We start from the raw sequence: 17,268 nt of genomic DNA on the forward strand, positions 1-17,268 counted from the left end.
AATTGCCGCTCTGTCTGCCTTAGCTGTGAGAACGGCTCCTGCAACAAGCAGAATGAAGGCTGTGACTTCAAGCCAGGCTTCACAGGAAACCTCTGCATAATGGTGCGTTTCAATCATGTCTGTCAAGTACAGTTTGAACTACTAAACCATGACTGTCTGTTTGCATAGAGTGCCCTCTAGAATATCATGGACCAGGCTGTGTAATGCACTGTTCATGCCACGCTGATGCCAGCTGTGACCCGCAGACTGGACATACAGAGATCACATCATTAACATATTTCATCAACAATGTCCTGTACACAACATTTTCTGACCTTCACAGCCTGAGTCTGGTTTCTGGGGCCCAAGGATGCCTCAGTAAATGCCAATGCCAGGAGAGCTCTCTGGGATGTGACTCAGTCACTGGTCAGTTTGTGTGTGTGTGTGTGTGTGTGTGAAGCCAGCTTCACTGGAGACCCCTGTCTTTAAAGATATATTTTGGATTCATAATATGCTACCACCGTGAGGTGATCCTCAGTTATAACATATTTTTTTATAACATCATTTTGATATTTACTTAGATCTTGAGATGTTTTATTGTAGAGCATTTTTTAATTGATTCTATGACTGACCAACATCTGTTGTTTAAAAATAAGTTGAAGATTTAACATCATAAAGTCCATACTGTTAACTTGTCTCCAGATATTTGCCTTTCTTATTCATGTTCATCATCATGTTATGTTCACCTGTTGTATCATTCAGAGATTATGAAGGGCAGTTACGGGCAGCACTGAGTGTGCCTTGCCTCATGCCTCTTGTCCTAGTACTAATCAAAGATTTCTCACTAGCACATAACCAACTCTTCATCTCTGCTTTTTCAAATGCACCCATGCAAAAACACAGTACTTGAACATTTCTATTATTTCTATCATCTGACCTAATAATAATAATAATAATAATAATAATATAATTTAACTTTAATTGTTGGATAAAGTGAGGATAAAGAGTATTGTTTCTTATATTTGTAAATGAATGTGTAGATTCTGAAGGCAGTGGCTTTTATAAGCATCCACCCAGACCTTACTGAGCTTTGAGGAGCTTGTTTATTTTTTATTATGCATTATTTCAAATTGGTCCTCAGCTCGTACAGTAGAGGGCGCTGCAGGATCTTCTTCTGAGTTTTTCGTCTCTTCCACAGATTCAATGAATCATCAGATTGCCCATGTAACGTAATGGGAAAAATCATTTTAAAACCACACAAAACTTTAGACTTAGGTTAGATGTATTTCATAGACTGTACTGTCAGTGTCTAACTTTACCTGGAATGAGCTGAATTCAGAAAACCCTTGATGTAAGTAATATTCATCTCATCACTGAAGTTGGCTCATGTGGATTACAAAATCCAAGGTTTACTGTAAGTAAACTACCAGGTCTGGATCTCTTACCGCCTTGGTAGCATGTGAGGCATGTAAATGCTATAAAACATAGATAAGCCACACTAGAACAGATCTATACATCATAACAGTTTAATGGCCTTAGATGTAGACTTCACTCTGATTGGATGTTGCTGTGGAAATAGGGCTATTGCTCTGGCCAGATTATGTTTTCTGAAGGCCTTTTCCCCTCACTCACATGTGTCCAGTTTCTCAGTCTTCTGCTGGCCCTCTTCCTTCAGGAGAAGTCAGGATGAGGCCTGATCAGGTGACTCTGAACCATCTCTTAGTTCTGCTGATATAGATGAGTCTACTGATACACTGAGCTCCTCTCCTCTCTCCTTTCTCCTCTATCCATTCAAATGCCACCATTGCACATCATTACCTTTGTGTCTTCTCTCTCCTGTAGTTGTGTTTCCTCCTGTCTGTACCTTTCTGCAGGTATCCTCCTCCTTAGAGCTGAATATCTCCTGAATCCCATTGACCAGCTCAGTTTTCTCTAGTGCTTATTGTTATTTTTGTTGTCTGCTGTTCTTTTCTCTCTCTTCTCTTTCCACTCACCCCATCCGGTCGAGGACAGATGGCTGCCCACTATGAGCCTGGTTCTGCTGGAGGTTTGTTCCTCTTTCTTCCTTTTTCTCTCCACATTTGCTGAATTGGGATTGTTGGATTTCCTGTAATTTTCTATACAATTACACTCTATAAGGTCTTAAACCTTATATCTTATAATATAAGGTACCTTGAGATGACTTTTGTTGGGTATACAAAAAAACATTAAAATTGAATGAAAAAGTTTCAAAACTGGACATTTTTTGGAACACAGTTGGCACAAATTTTTATTCTCTATATTGAGTGTTTCCATGAGAAGACCATGAGCATGTTAGCATCAATAATAATAATAGGTTATATTTAGCTCAATATATTTCCGAACTCACAGAATCACTAGCTTGGATATAGAACTTCAGTCTTTTTCAATTTAAATTGGTCACCTCATCAGTTTTCTGCACACAGATTATACAAATAAAGTACTTTGGTTGCACTAAAAAGATTCTTATGCATGTACATTTTACACAAATCCAACCAAAGAGTATAAAAAGGACAAGATGAATGTACTAAACTGTTTCGACTAAACTGTACAGTTTAAAAAGAAACGTCACAGCTTTTTGTCCTCAGAAAAACACAGCTGTGGTCTTACTTGTAGAAACCAATAACCCAGTGTTCAATAGGAGGAATTTCTCGCTCATCAATAACAATAATAATAATAATGAATACTATTGATCCCCCTGGGGAAATTGCTGTTGAACGGCTTCAAGACTGTGTCGGTGCTACTACAGGGTTGCGGTGCCTCAGCAAGTAGCCAGGAGGAACCACAAACCATTCACCCTGGGGTTCGTAGGCAACTGCTCTACCACCTGAGCTACTGCTGCCCAGCAAATTCCACATCATCATGATGTCAAAATAAATGATACATTACCATAGCACATTACGTGAATATTTTTTGAAATAAATAACCACAACAAAAAAATGAGAGAAATTACCAATCAGGATTGTAATCCTTAAAAATGTTAAATTCTTTGTTTATTAGTAGTCATTCACTAATATTGCTTGTTCTCTTCACTCATATGTGAGTTAAATGCATGCAGTTCATTAGGAAACACTTTCTCAAGCAAACAAACATGTCTCCTTCTCTCTCACACTGCCTTATTGTTTGTCTAATCTAGCCTTAATGTTCTCTTCTTCTCTTCTACTTTTTCCCTTTCACCTACTATCTGGTGCCAGCATCGTCCACCTTGCTGCTTCCTTCTCATGACCCTACCCCACTACTCTTTTTCACTAACTTCCCATTTTCCACTCCACCTGTCATTTCTTGGTTTTTCCTAACATCACCCTTTTTGATCAATGTATTTCAGTCTGTGGCAGTTAAGAGTGTGGAGAGGAATGCAGTGAACATGTACCAACTCTGCAACCTTGAATCCTGCTACCAACAGCCCATCCCCATCTCTTATTTGTCCTGTTGTGCTGGAAACTTCAGCCTCAGTCCTGACCGTCTTCTCTTGGAGTCCAGCTCATCAGTCAGCCCTGTAGCAGATAAGAGGGCACCAGGTAATGAGCAAGTGGCAGTGAGGGCAGAGAGGGGGAGACTCTCCTTTGCAAACATGCAGGTATAAACACAAAATACACTTTTGTTTTGTTTGTATTAAGGAATAATGAATGCATCTGTTGGTTGTCTTTTCAGGCAATTAACTATAAACCAAAAAAGCTATTGGCAACTGAAGGTAAATTGACATTTGTTTGATCAAATACTATTAGTGATACCTGGATGTAGATCATAATTTTTCCCTATGTGATGACAGACACACAGCTAAAGGTCACAACAGCCAGTGAGTTAATCAGCCATTGCCATGTAGCTGATTTCAGACATGAACCATGAACCTCTTTAGGCAGTAAGCAGGTGGGCTGCATGTTGGAAGGCAAAAGTCTGCTTATACCTAATTCTATTCTGATTTTATAGTGTATATGTGAAGACAGCTTATGTGTCCCCTCTTGAAGTGTCTTTGAAAAATGGGATCTTTGGTGGATCAGTAATTACAAATATATATTATAGTATTGCCTCTGTTTGTGTGAATGTACATCACAGTAATGTGTCTGTATTCACATAGCTATGTTAAAGAATCTAGTTGTGACAGAGGGGTGGACCGCTTGGAGTGGTCTGGGCTTCTCAAAGCCTATGCCATCTGAGACCAATAAGGAGCTGTGGAGAGCCAGTCATGCTTCATACATGCCCAGCATGAGCAGAACCTATGAAGTCAGACAAACAAGGATTCACAGTTTGCCGTTTGTCAGTTTACTACCATGCTGCTTTTCCATATACAATAGTTCATAGATGCTTTTAGGACTCTAGACTCATTTGCCACATTATTATGTACATCTGTACAATCTAGAAAGGTATTAATTTATGTGTTACTATATGTTTATTATTGAGGTCATAGTGCTTAGTGAAGGCATACTGGAGTCCATTCCATTAAGAGGTGTTTCTGATATTTTGACCCATTTCTGAACATTAGTTCTTTGAATACTTTATATCAAGGTGCAGTGCAATCATTCAGAGCACCTTGTTAAATGTTTAAATGTTCTCCAGGGTTCTCCACTGTTCTTGTCTCGAACCAGCAGCTACCGTACACAGTTTCCCTGTACAGTCAGGAGCCCCGAGAGGAAACTAATCTCGTCAGTTTAGTATGTTTGTTTGTGCAGTGGCTTTGAACAGCAACAATTTGTTGGCATTGTCAAATTTTGCTAGAATACCAACAATTTACCAGTAAATCACTTGTTTGCTGAGGTATCTCTCTCTTAAGAGTAACTGAATACAAATTACAGACTGTGAACTAATATGTTTAGTTTAATTCACTGTGAATTAGAGCCCTTTTTTATTTTGAGAAAAATGTAACTAACCACCCACAGTAACTAACAGCATTCTCTGATAATAACTTAAGAAGGAAGCAGAATAACCTGTTGCCCCCTTTTGATTTGTGTAGATTCCCTTTAACGTGTTGTGTTGTTTATTATGTTTTTTCTTTTAACCACTTCTATTTACCACATTCTATTTTCTGATGTCATTCTCATTGTGTTTGTCATGTTAAAAAGACTATGCTAACTAAAAATCTGACATGGCTGCTGACACCAACCAGGTAATTATGTTTTTATTTTCTTTGAAGTCTTTACATAACCTTGTACACTGTTTTCATAATATATAACATTTCTGTGTGAAAAGGCATACAAAAGGAATTACATTTACATTTAGTCATTTAGTAGACGTTTTTATACAAAGTGACTTACAAGTGAGGTACAAGGCAGTTTTAGTCTTAGAGACTTCTCCAGCTCCGCTGTGACAAGGAATGGTTCAGGAAGTCATTTGTGCCAACAGGCATCAGCCTGTACAATGATTCCCTGACATAGAGTCAGTGTCCATGCTGATAGTTTACCAATGCGTAACTAAGTCACTTTCACATTTACACAATTAGTGTATAAACATTGCCATGTGGCTAAAGCTCTGTTCATTGTGGCATCTGTTGATGCCATTGTTATTGTATTATAGTACAGCATTATAGAACACGAGAGTTTTTGGAGAAACTGTCAAAGAAATGTTTGTTCATGGCTTTAAATTATATAATGAAGGCAATATAAGGGTTTTTGGTTTTTGTACATTATGGAAATGTTCAAATCAATTTTACTTGTATAGCTCTTTTAACAATTGAACAAATGAACGAATGAGACTACAATCTTCCTCTTCTCTTTCGGCTTTTCCCATCAGGGGTCACCACAGAGAATTATCCTTTTCCACCTCATATCTCTATCTTCTACCCGAACACCAGCCAACCTCATGTCCTCTGTTAACAAATCCATATATCTCCTCTTTACTGCTTGTAAAAAAAACAAATAAATAAGCAAACAAAAAAATGTAAGCATTGTTCTGTTCTCAAGGGGCCAATCTTGTGACTTATATTACTTATAATGAGAGCAATGGTTACTCAGCAACACAATTTGTTCCACTTCAATTCTCAGTTGGTATCTCAGTTGTAGTTTGGGCTCACCAGTTTACACTAATCATAATAATAATAACTGTATATAAGAGGTATTTTAAGTGTGTTTAAACTCGGATCTTGTCCAGAACATGCTGTGGACACGTTTTCATTCTTACTGAGAAAAAGTATCTTTATAGTTGGACATTAATGACAGTCCAGACACGGACGCAGTTTTTACAGCCTGAAAATTTTTAAAACATTTAATCATCATGTTTGTCATTAGTTTCTTTTAAATAAAACTTGTTAATGCACTCTGAGCATATTTCATTACTGGCAGTAAAATTGTGTTAAAAACTGCTGCAAAATCAGCTGTAACTTTTATTTCTGGTCTTAAATTTTAAAGAACTGTCTAATATCCATAACTTATTTGACTAAATGTGTTAATAATAACTTCTCTGTGTGTTTTGTGTTTTATATTTAAACCATATTCCACCATGTTTCTGTAATCATCCAACTTTACATGCAACCATGCATGTAATGCTCTGCTTTGACACAAAGTCTCTATTATTAAGACAGATGATGTATGACTATTGAAAGTGTATAATCTAAATGCTTTCAGTGATTTACAGACTTTTAAGTTTTTATTTTATTTTCTCCAGTATTTGTGATTTTAACTAGAGGAAACGTACAGTATTTACAAGATTTAGGATAACGATTATTATTGTTTGTCCCACAGAATGTACAGACTGAAACGAAAGCGGGAAATTTTTATACAGGTCCTTTCAAAGATTAAAATAAAGAAAAATTAGATATTACAAGTTATTTACATTAAACAGCGTTAATGGCACAACCTGTCTCAGCTTCAGCTTAGTTTTGTTAGACCATATCTTTGGTGGACCATGTCTTCGCTGAATTCAAGAGGCTCTCCCTATGTTGCAGGAACAACATTTCATCATGATATTCAGGATCTATTTTTCCCCGAAAAAGTCTCTTTGACAAAACCATTTAATAAAGTTCCGTAAAAACACCTCAGTTTACCAGGTTTGACTAATGTCAGTTATATATAAATATATATTGAATTGTAGTCTCTTACTCTAACCTAGCCACAGGGGTTGCAAGCCAGTGACTTATGTGCCGATCCCAAACCCGGATAAGTAGAGAGGGTTGTGTCAGGAAGGGCATCCGGCATAAAATTGCCAAAATAACCATGTGAATCATCCATAAGGCAGGCGGGTTGGAGCACGTGGAGGAAAGTGTCAGTAGTGTTGTGTGACAGAAGAGTGTCAGCAAGACTCAAAGGAAAGGTGTACAAGACAGTGGTGAGACCAGCTCTGCTCTATGGTTTAGAGACGGTAGCAGTGAGAAAAGAGACAAGAGGCTGAGATGGAGGTAGCAGAGATGAAGATGCTGAGGTTCTCCTTAGGAGTGACCAGGTTAGACAGAATAAGGAACGAGTACATCAGAGGGACGGCTCACATTGCCTGTGTTAGCGACAAAGTCACAGAGGCCAGACTGAGATGGTTTGGACATGTTCAGAGGAGGGATAGTGAGTATATTGGTAGAAGGATGTTGGAGATGGAGCTGCCAGGCAGGAGGACAAGAGGACGACCAAGGAGGAGATATATGGACGTGTTAACAGAGGACATGAGGTTGGCTAGTGTTAGGGTGGAAGATGTTCATGATAGAGTTAAATGGGAAACGACGATTTGCTGTGGCGACCCCTGATGGGAAAAGCCAAAAGAGAAGAGGAAGTAGTCTCCTACTTTCCAGTTGGCTGACAACACCATGAAGATGGCTAACAGGCTGAACAAACTGATTGGGAGGGCTGGCTCTGTTCTGGGGGTTGATCTGGACCCTCTACATGTCGTAGCTGAGAGGAGGATGCTGTCCTAACTCCTCTATGTCATAATCCCAATGTGAAAGAAGTTTGTTTGAAATATTTGCAGATTTATTTAAAAAAAAAAAAAAAATAAATAAATAAATAAATATATATATATATATATATATATATATATATATATATATATATATATAGATAAGTATTCAGTCTTTGCTATGACACACAAAATTGAGCTCTGGTGCATCCTGTTCCCACTGATCACCCTTGAGGTGTTTCTACAACTTATTTGGAGTCCACCAGTGGGACTCGTGGACGTGATTTGAACAGCCATACACCTGTCTTTATAAGGACTGACAGTTGCATGCCAGAGCACAAACCAAGTTTAAGGATTGTATCAAGGTGCAGATGTGGGAAGCATTGAAGGTTCCAATGAGCATAGTGGCCTCCATCACATCATCCCTAAATGGAAGAAGTTGGGACCCACCAGGACTCTTCTTAGTGTGGGCCGCCTGGCCAAACTGAGAGATCGAGAGATAAGGGCCTTAGTCAGGGAGGTGACCAAGTTGTGTTTTTTTTTTTTAAATCATGCTAAAATCAACAATTTTGAGTCTAGTTGTAACCTCTGTTTATTCACTCTCCACAGAACCATTGTGGACATGTTAAAGATGGTGCTTTTATCAGATGGTGCTTTTATCAGATGTCAACCCAAAAGACTCCGGTAAGCACATTTTTTGTACTGTAGATTTATTCTTCTGTGAAACCTTCCTGTTTAAATGATAAAGTAATCAGATGCTTTCATGCCACCATCAGAAGAGAATTACTTTAGCATGGAGACTGGAAGCAAGGGTCTCGTTTGTTTAGTCTGTACAACATAGGAACTACATGTAAAGGTTTGTTCTTGAATCAGTCACTGGTTGCTGCAAAATGGTGGAGCTAAAAGGAAGTATTTACTTTTTTCACGCTGACATTATTTAGTTAATATGCTCTGACCAGAACTTAACACAATTGACTACACCAGAGAGACAGCACCACACTTGTGTAGGTTATAAATGTTTATTAGAGGTATTAAAAGTATGACTTATTTCAATTCAATTCAAATTTATTTGTATAGCAGCAAATTATAAAAGAAGTCACCTCATGGCACTTTACAGTGTTTAAGATTTAAGACCTTACAAATAATAAATGTATAAAGAATTAAATAGAAAGCCCAACAATCCCATTCAAGCCACTGTTAGGCAACAAAGGAGAGGAAAACTCCGCGGAAGAAATCTCCAGCAGAACCAGGCTCAGGGTGGGCAGGCATCTGCCTTGACCGGATGGGGTGATTGGAAAGAGGAGAGAGAAAAAACAGCAGGCAACAAAAGACAAAAACAAGCAGCAAGAACGCTGGGAACTCTGGAGAATTACAGCTCCAAGCCCGAGGTCACCTGTAAAGGAGAACAGAAAGAGGGAGACAGAGAGGAGAAAACACAACTACAGGAGAGAGAAGACACAAAGTTAATGACATGAAATGGTAGAATTAGAATGGATAGAGGAGAAAGGAGAGAGGAGAGGAGCTCAGTGTATCAGTAGCGTTCCCCCAGCAGACTAACCTATAGCATTATAACTAAGAGATGGTTCAGAGTCACCCAATCCATCTCTAACTATAAGATTTATAAAAAAAAAAAAAGGAAAGTTTTAAGCTTGGTCCTAAATGTCAATTATTCATTAGAGAAATTCGTTTTTGTCTTTACATAGAATCAGATTTGTGTCAAAAAAAATGTGATAATGTTCATCATCTGACAGGAAAAGGATCTTTGAGAGTCTACCTGACTACTGACTCCATGACCTCAGAGAAGGTGGTTTTAAAGTTAAGATGATAATGAACTGCACTGTAGTGTGTCTGTGACCTCAGCAGTCGTCACAGAGGTGTGACTATTACATGCATCACATCCTCCCCATCCTTTGTTTCCCCTAACAAGCCAATTCAGGGCAAGGGATGGAGTGAAACCAAACCTGGATTACAAATTTATCATACGTAACTTTAATGTATGTGTTTTAATTTGGAGATCTGTCAATAGCAATTGTTTGATGCTGTAAATGGTTTGGAATACAGGTTCAGAAGCCAGCCAGTACCTGGGAGTTTAACATGAACACACTGCTGGATGCTGGAGAACAGAGGCAAGTATTTAGTTAATGAAACAAAATAGTGGCCAACATTTTTGATATCACAGTTGACTTTGACTTAAAGCCCATTAAGCAGAGCAATCGTTACTTCTGACACTCGTGTTTCAGGTTCATGTAGAACAAGTGTTTTGATTTGGAGAACGTGGACCACGGAAATGTCAACCACAGACATGCATTTACCGAGTTTGATGTGGGGTTTCCAGTGTACAGAGATGCACAGCAGGCAACCCTGGAGCTATCAGGTGAGGACACAGGAGACATGCCGCTGTCTCTAGGGTTACATTTATACTATAGCTTTATATGATCTGGGAGTGGAGTCATGGTAACTGGACTTCTATCTTGTTCGGTTAAAACCTCAAATCTCTAATTTTCACACTTAATATGCTTTTAGATTTACAAAGGAAGGAGGTGTCTGAGCAAAGGTAACAGTTACAACCAACATTTGCCTTCATCCTCAAACACCTACACCAGCCTATTCAGAGCTTTGTTACTCAAAACAATGCTGCTATCAAACAGCACCTAGTCGAGCTCCACAAGGTTCCCTGGGTATTTGAGGTTTTCCACAATGGCCAATGTGGTGGGTTGTGCCACAAAGAACCAGCACAGGTCTCTTGCTCATAAACATGCTTGAGAGCTTCACGTAACCTTGCCCAGTCATCTTTTTCATTTAGTTCTACTGCCTCAAGCGCCTGTTTTCTCCATGTGTCCATAGCTGTAGCCCAGCAAACCAGGATATTGGGCTTGACAGGTGTGCAATACACCTGGATTTGTTTGCTTCACTCACTGCATCTGATTGTCAGTGAGCTGTAACAGCTTGTCTATAGCGGCGGTCTTGACATGATGATGATGTGGTCCTCCGCATGGGACTCACTGCTCAGGCCGAAAACCCCCAGAGCCGAGGCAGTCAGGCAGTATTTTATTAGACTGAATTAGGAGGCTATTTATGGTTTGAAAGACCGCACAAAAAAGTTTTCCACACCAAATCTAGGAAGTTTCTTGGACCTAATTTTGTGGAATAGGCATGTATTCAAGCTGTGAGTGTAGTAGGGATGAACCACATCTCATGGAAATTTGGAGTTTAATGGAGTGATAATAGGACTGTGTAATGTTTCAAAGTTGTGACATTATCATACCAATATTCAATATATATGGCAAACAGCTTAGAGATCTCCTGCAAGTTCTGCTTGGGGTGTGGCTATAAACCCATCCAAAAAATATTTGGTTGTTTATGCAGGCCGAGTGGACAATTATCACTACAGTCCAGTATAACAGTTAATGTCTTTTAAGTTAATATGGAGTCCAGTTAGTTATTGCAGGCAGACTTGTGCCATTCCTGGACTATTAAGCATTGAGTCGAGACCTCCGAGAAACGGCTTCCAACGTCTGCCGAGGCCAAGACCGACTTCATGGTAGCATGTGAGCAACTCCAGTCTCCACACGCATCCCATACGGCCACATATATAACTTTAAAATCGCTGCCATCAGCGTGTGAATATGTGTGTGTGCTTGTGTGTGCGAATGGGTAAATGAGACGCATTGTTAAGCGCTCTGAGTACCAGTTAGGTGGAAAAGCGCTATATAAGTGCAGGACATTTACCATTCCTGCAGAGATTCTGTACTTTGACAATAATATGTTGAATATATTATAATCCCAATCAATGCTGCAAGTCAAGTCAATATGGTTCAGGCATCAAGATGTTATTGTCATTACTAGCCATCCTAAAAAAAAGATATGCTTTGCAATATATTCTATTATCTGTTTAACCTCTTATTTTGCAAATAAAAGTGTCTTATTTCATCATTAAACCATAAAAAGGACTCTAAAACATGTCAATGTTTAAATAAATAAACATGAAAATAACATTTGCTTATATATATATGTATATGTTAAATACAATGTGAAATTACCATATTGAGTAGCTGCAGTTTAGGAGGTAGGGTGAACCAACCATGGGGTAGGATGTTTGATTTCCAGCTCCTGCCAGCTCCACATGTATCATTGAGCAAGACAACAGAAGCCCAAGTTGCTCCCCGTGGGTCTGGCACCTTGCATCATAACTTTGCCTTCAACAGTTTTTGAGCATGTGTGCAAGGAAGCATGGCACATAAAAGGTTTATATTGCTTAGGCTTTGTGTTACCCACCCAGACACAGTATGTGTGTAAATGTAGTTAACAGAGTCAATGTATCTAAAATTAACACAATCTCACCCATTAATGTAAATAACATTACAACGTTCATGCTACAGTTATATTATATGATTAATGCAGAGCACTTAAGTAGTAGCATGCAGTGCTAATTTCTTCATCTTTCATCAGTTTATGGAAACAAAAGCTAACGGTGGTGGATATAGGACAACAAAAAGTGGAACATCTCTATAACTTGACCTGTGTCCTTGACATCAATTACACCTGGACAATGATGTCTCATTATGTTCACAAGACATTAATACGTTTATTCATTTTATCTTATATAATTCTTATATACATGTACTGTATACTGTATATCTACTGTGCCAAGTTATAAAACAGACATAAACACGGGTTGCTGTGGCTCAATAGGTTGCTGCCAATCATAGGATCGGTGGTTCAATTCCCAGCTGCCACGTCATATGGCAGAGTGTCCTTGGGCACTGGGATACTGAAGCACAAGTGGCCCCCGGTGAGTGAGGTGAGCTGCAGCAGCTCTGCTGTGTGTGTGAAGCGCAATGGAAAAGCGCAGAACATTGCGCCTTTGGCATTTAGCACAGGGAACACACCTGTCCTGACTTTGCTGCTCCCCAGTTGAACCAGGACCATTATTTCCTGTGGGGCCTTGAGGTGAGGAGAAGCACAGACGACAAGAAACACAAGTGCGTTAAAGGGAAGATTTGATTCGGAGTGTAGAATAGACACTGTGAGAGGCGTTTATAGCCAAAGCTTTATTTAGAAGTAAGTGCTTAGAAGCACATCGTCGTTTGCTAACGCTAATTAGCATAACACGACTCTGGTTGGGCTGTTAAAACAATGTGTTTTAGCGCGATTGGTTTCGATTCACTTCTGTTCTTCTTCTACATACATTTGAGTCAAGGAAACACCAGAAACAGATAAAAGAAGTGAAATGGGTAAAACTGGAAACAACATATGGAAAAATCAACAGTGGGTCAGGTTCAAAAATGCACAAGATGTTAAATAAATTAGTTAAAAACCAGATTAAAGACGTAAGTCTGCTTTAAAAAAACCCACTTAATTGTTTTAACTACATTTTAATCACACTGCTTCATGTCTAACTTTTTAAAAATATTCACAACTACTGTTAGACATTACGCTGTCATCATTACTCTTTCATTTGTGAAGTAATTCCAGGGGTACATTTAAACAGCTGCTTTAGGGCAAAAGAATCAAAGGCAAATGTGTTGTTGTTGAGGAGGAAGACTATTTGATAACCAAGTACAGTAAGGACAAAGTGCCTGGCAGTAGTGCACTGCACTGCTTCAACTTCAGCACAGTAGCTGGATGAGTGGTGTCTTTATTTGTAGTGTAAAAACTCTTTGATTTTGCATGTTTGTGTAGCTAAGAGACACATGGACAGACAGACAAGCAGGATAGACTTGCCTGTAAACTAATAATAATACATTAATAGCAATTACAAACAAATTGGAATTGCTATCAAGTTCTGTGCAAATATTTAGCTTTTCTTTAAGTGGTTATATTTTATTACGAGGAGTTTTAACGTAGATACTAGTGCAGGGTTAGTTGCAGAGGGTTAACAAGTTCTTCTCTCTTCACAGGGGAGTAACAAGAAGTTTGTGTTGGATATCACAGTACTTTTCCTGCCATTGTCATGAGTTGGAGTTTCCTGACTAGCCTGCTGGATGAAATCCATAACCATTCCACATTTGTGGGTAAAATCTGGCTCATTGTCCTCATTGTTTTCCGTATTGTGCTGACAGCTGTAGGAGGTGAATCGATTTACAACGATGAGCAGAGCAACTTTGTCTGCAACACAATTCAGCCAGGCTGTGGGAACATCTGCTACAACGCCTTTGCTCCACTCTCCCACGTTCGTTTCTGGGTCTTCCAGATCATTCTGGTGGCCACGCCCTCTCTCATTTACCTGGGTTACGCTGTCAACAAGATTGCACAGGCGGAGGAGAAGGCAGATAGTGGCAGTGTGAGTGGATTGTCAAAGAGAAGACCTAAGAAGTGTCTTGCAAGCAGAAAGCGGCGTAGGGGAATTGAAGAAACTGAGGATGATGAAGAGGAAGACCCAATAACTTATGACATGGCAGAGAAGGACAGTGATGGTGGTGGAACACCAAAAGGAAGCAGTGATACTGGACAAGCAAAGGTCAAGGTGCGGCATGATGGGCGCCAGCGCATTAAAGATGATGGACTGATACGTATTTATGTTTTTCAGCTCTTGGCCCGCTCCTGTGTTGAGGGAGCCTTCCTGTTTGGTCAGTATGCACTGTATGGATTTTCAGTTCCTGAAAAGTACCTGTGCTCAGGCCTTCCCTGCCCAAACACTGTGGACTGCTTTGTGTCACGAGCCACTGAGAAAACTATCTTTCTCATCATCATGTACGCAGTCTCCCTGCTCTCCCTGGCACTCAGCATATGGGAGATGCTTCACCTGGGCATAGGCTCCATCTGCGATATTGTACGCACCCGCAGGGCACAGCTCCCCAAAAATAAGATCTATGGACTAACACAGAGAAAAAAATGTCTTGATGAGGCTGCTATAAGAAGACATTATGACAACAGCTACAATTTTTCAAGCAATGCACCATCAACTCCACCAGGCTACAAAATAGCCATTAAGCCTGTAGTTTTCTCTACAGGGTACCAAGACAAACCGCTACCCATCAATAATCTTACTAGTCCTCAGACGGTGTGCCAGCAGAACTCCAGGGCCAAGATGGGAGAAGCCCACAGAGATGTTGGCATGGTCACCCATCAGCCTCAGAAGAAACTGGAGGCTGACAGTCACATCTACAGCGTGCCATACCATGAACATAAACAAAGACAGGCCCCTATACACACCTCTAGCAAATATGGACAGAGGCAACAGCAAATGCCGGTGTTAAAGGGCCCTGGGTGGGTCTGAAGCACAAAGTGTGACTTTATGTTGCTCTCTAAACATGGAGGCCGGCCCAGACACACAATTTGTTCCTAAACTGTATGGAAAAGGATCAGTTTTGAGTGAGTGCAGTTAGGCCTGGAAGTATACGGATGGTTTTGTTAGGTTTAAATAAATGAACCAGGATGTGATTGAAGGTATGATGAAAAAGCAACCAAATAATCACTGTCCACGTACTACCAGGCCTACCTGTACATAAGTGTCAAGAACAACCTTTTACCAGCCTGCTGACACGTCATGCTCAGTCCATTAAAATATCTCCTACCTAAAGCAGAACATCTATAATGATAATAAATAGCTCATTTATTACAGTTGTTTCTAAGGCTACTTTTTGTGTGCAGTTTGCAGAGGTCCAAATCCACATAAAACCTTGTTTGCTTCACCTGGGCATAAAATAGATATATAAACAATCTGCATGAATGCAGTGACCCTCAGTTTTTTCAGCAAAGAGCAGTGTGTAGCCTAACCCTTTTACAAAAAATGCAGCAAAAAGGATGAAGTTCTGCTTGCTACATTACTGATAGTTGAGTTTTTTCACCCATACTGAAGCTGATTTTGTTAAAAAGCTTCTGTGGAGGACCATTGTCTTTTTTTAATTTAGTGTGGATATGGAGATGGGGATTTATTTTCCTAAGGACAGAAAGGAAAAAAAAGAGAGCATGTTTTTTTTTTAACTTGTAATTGATTTTCTTCAGATGATAACGACACCTATATCAGCAGCATTGCCATGAGAAAAAGTCTTTTGCAGCCCTGAACATAGCATCAAAATGCCAACTGCATGTTTAGTTCACTGGAGACTCTGTCAGATTGAAACACTTTTATCATGCGTTGTATTAACATATATTTTACTCAGTCCCTCAAATGCTGGATGCATTGTATGCATTATATCAAATTGAACTGCCATTAAGGCTAGTGCTTTGCACTGTTCCAGTGTTTCCTTTGTTTTGGGTTAAAAACACTGCATTTGTTTTGAATAAAGAATTTGCATTAGCATTGATGTGTTTTTTATTTTTTTAATGTCATTATAGATGGAAAAGACTTTGTTGATTTCATTTAATAGAATTGAATTTGAATTAATTAATGTACATATTTGGCTCACAGAAAATTGTGAGAACTTTAAATAATGAAATTGACAATAGACTTTTCTACTTGGATACGTGTAGTTACAGGCCCTCTTCTGGACAAAAAGGGAAGAAAAAGCGTCCTTGAGTAAAAATTTTGTTTCTAGATTATATTTGTTGGTTTTTAGTTGTATATTTTGAAAGTTTAGAAGTAAAACTTTGAGTCAGGTTTGTTAAACTTTCAAGAAGAACTGAGCTGCTCTATGCCTTCTTATTTCACAATAAATGAAGAGTTTTTCCTTTTTTTTCCTTCTAACACTGCACACTGTAAACAGGTCTTAGAGGCAGTAGAATGGCAAGAAACACAGGAAGTAGATAGATAGTCTTATTTCAAATGTACACTAAACTGTGTAAACAAGTTATGAATTATTCCCATGAAAACTGTAAAAGTCAAAATTTTGTTACATATTGATAACAATATGCTTTGAAGTTGAAATGGTGAATGGTGATAGTTCGGCTGTCCCAGTCCCTTTGTAAATGGTAAATGTTCTGCACTTATATAGCGCTTTTCTACCTTGCTCGTACTCAAAGCGCTTTACACTGCGTCTCATTCACCCATTCACACACCGATGGCAGAGCTTCTATGCAGCTGACCTGACTCACCGGGGGCAACGCGGGGTCCAGTATCTTGCCCAAGGACACTTAGGCATATGACGTGGCAGCCGGGAATCAAACCACCAATCCTGTGATTGGCAGTCAACTGCTCTACCTATTCAGCCACAGGCACCCGCCTCTGTGGATGTTAGGAGGAAGGGAGAATACAGGGAGAAATATATTGACTGTCTTTCTGTTTGGTTTGGTTCCCAGAGGAAGGTTCATTAAGTATAAAGTAATCAAAGAAATTAGAAGAATGTTTAAAAAAGAGGGAGAACGTCTAAAAAAAAAGGGAAATAAGAGAGAATAAGGTAAGTATGTAAGTATGAAATAACTGATTGAATGTGAAAAGCATGAAGAATGTTTGAGTTTGTGGAAAAGGGAAGCAGAATGTAGGGAGAAGAAACAATGCAAAAGATTATGATCAAGGAATCTACAAACACATATGTCAATGAGAAGGAAAATAGAGATAGCAGTGCTTTCTCTTTACCCACA

The 17,268-nt window shown here is 39.2% G+C and overlaps 1 protein-coding gene across 1 annotated transcript; it reads left to right on the forward strand.

Moving 5' to 3' along the window:
* The first annotated feature begins 10,062 nt into the window (after positions 1–10,062).
* LOC113157539 (gap junction gamma-1 protein-like) lies at positions 10,063–15,908 on the forward strand. The gene is made up of 2 exons (XM_026353131.1): positions 10,063–10,180; positions 13,707–15,908. The coding sequence occupies exon 2, from the start codon at positions 13,760–13,762 to the stop codon at positions 15,023–15,025; it is 1,266 nt and encodes a 421-aa protein (XP_026208916.1). The 5' UTR covers positions 10,063–10,180; positions 13,707–13,759; the 3' UTR covers positions 15,026–15,908.
* Positions 15,909–17,268: the final 1,360 nt, after the last annotated feature.

The sequence above is a fragment of the Anabas testudineus genome, unplaced genomic scaffold (genome assembly GCF_900324465.2).
Source record: "Anabas testudineus unplaced genomic scaffold, fAnaTes1.2 Contig234arrow_ctg1, whole genome shotgun sequence".
Classification (NCBI taxonomy): Eukaryota; Metazoa; Chordata; class Actinopteri; order Anabantiformes; family Anabantidae; genus Anabas; species Anabas testudineus.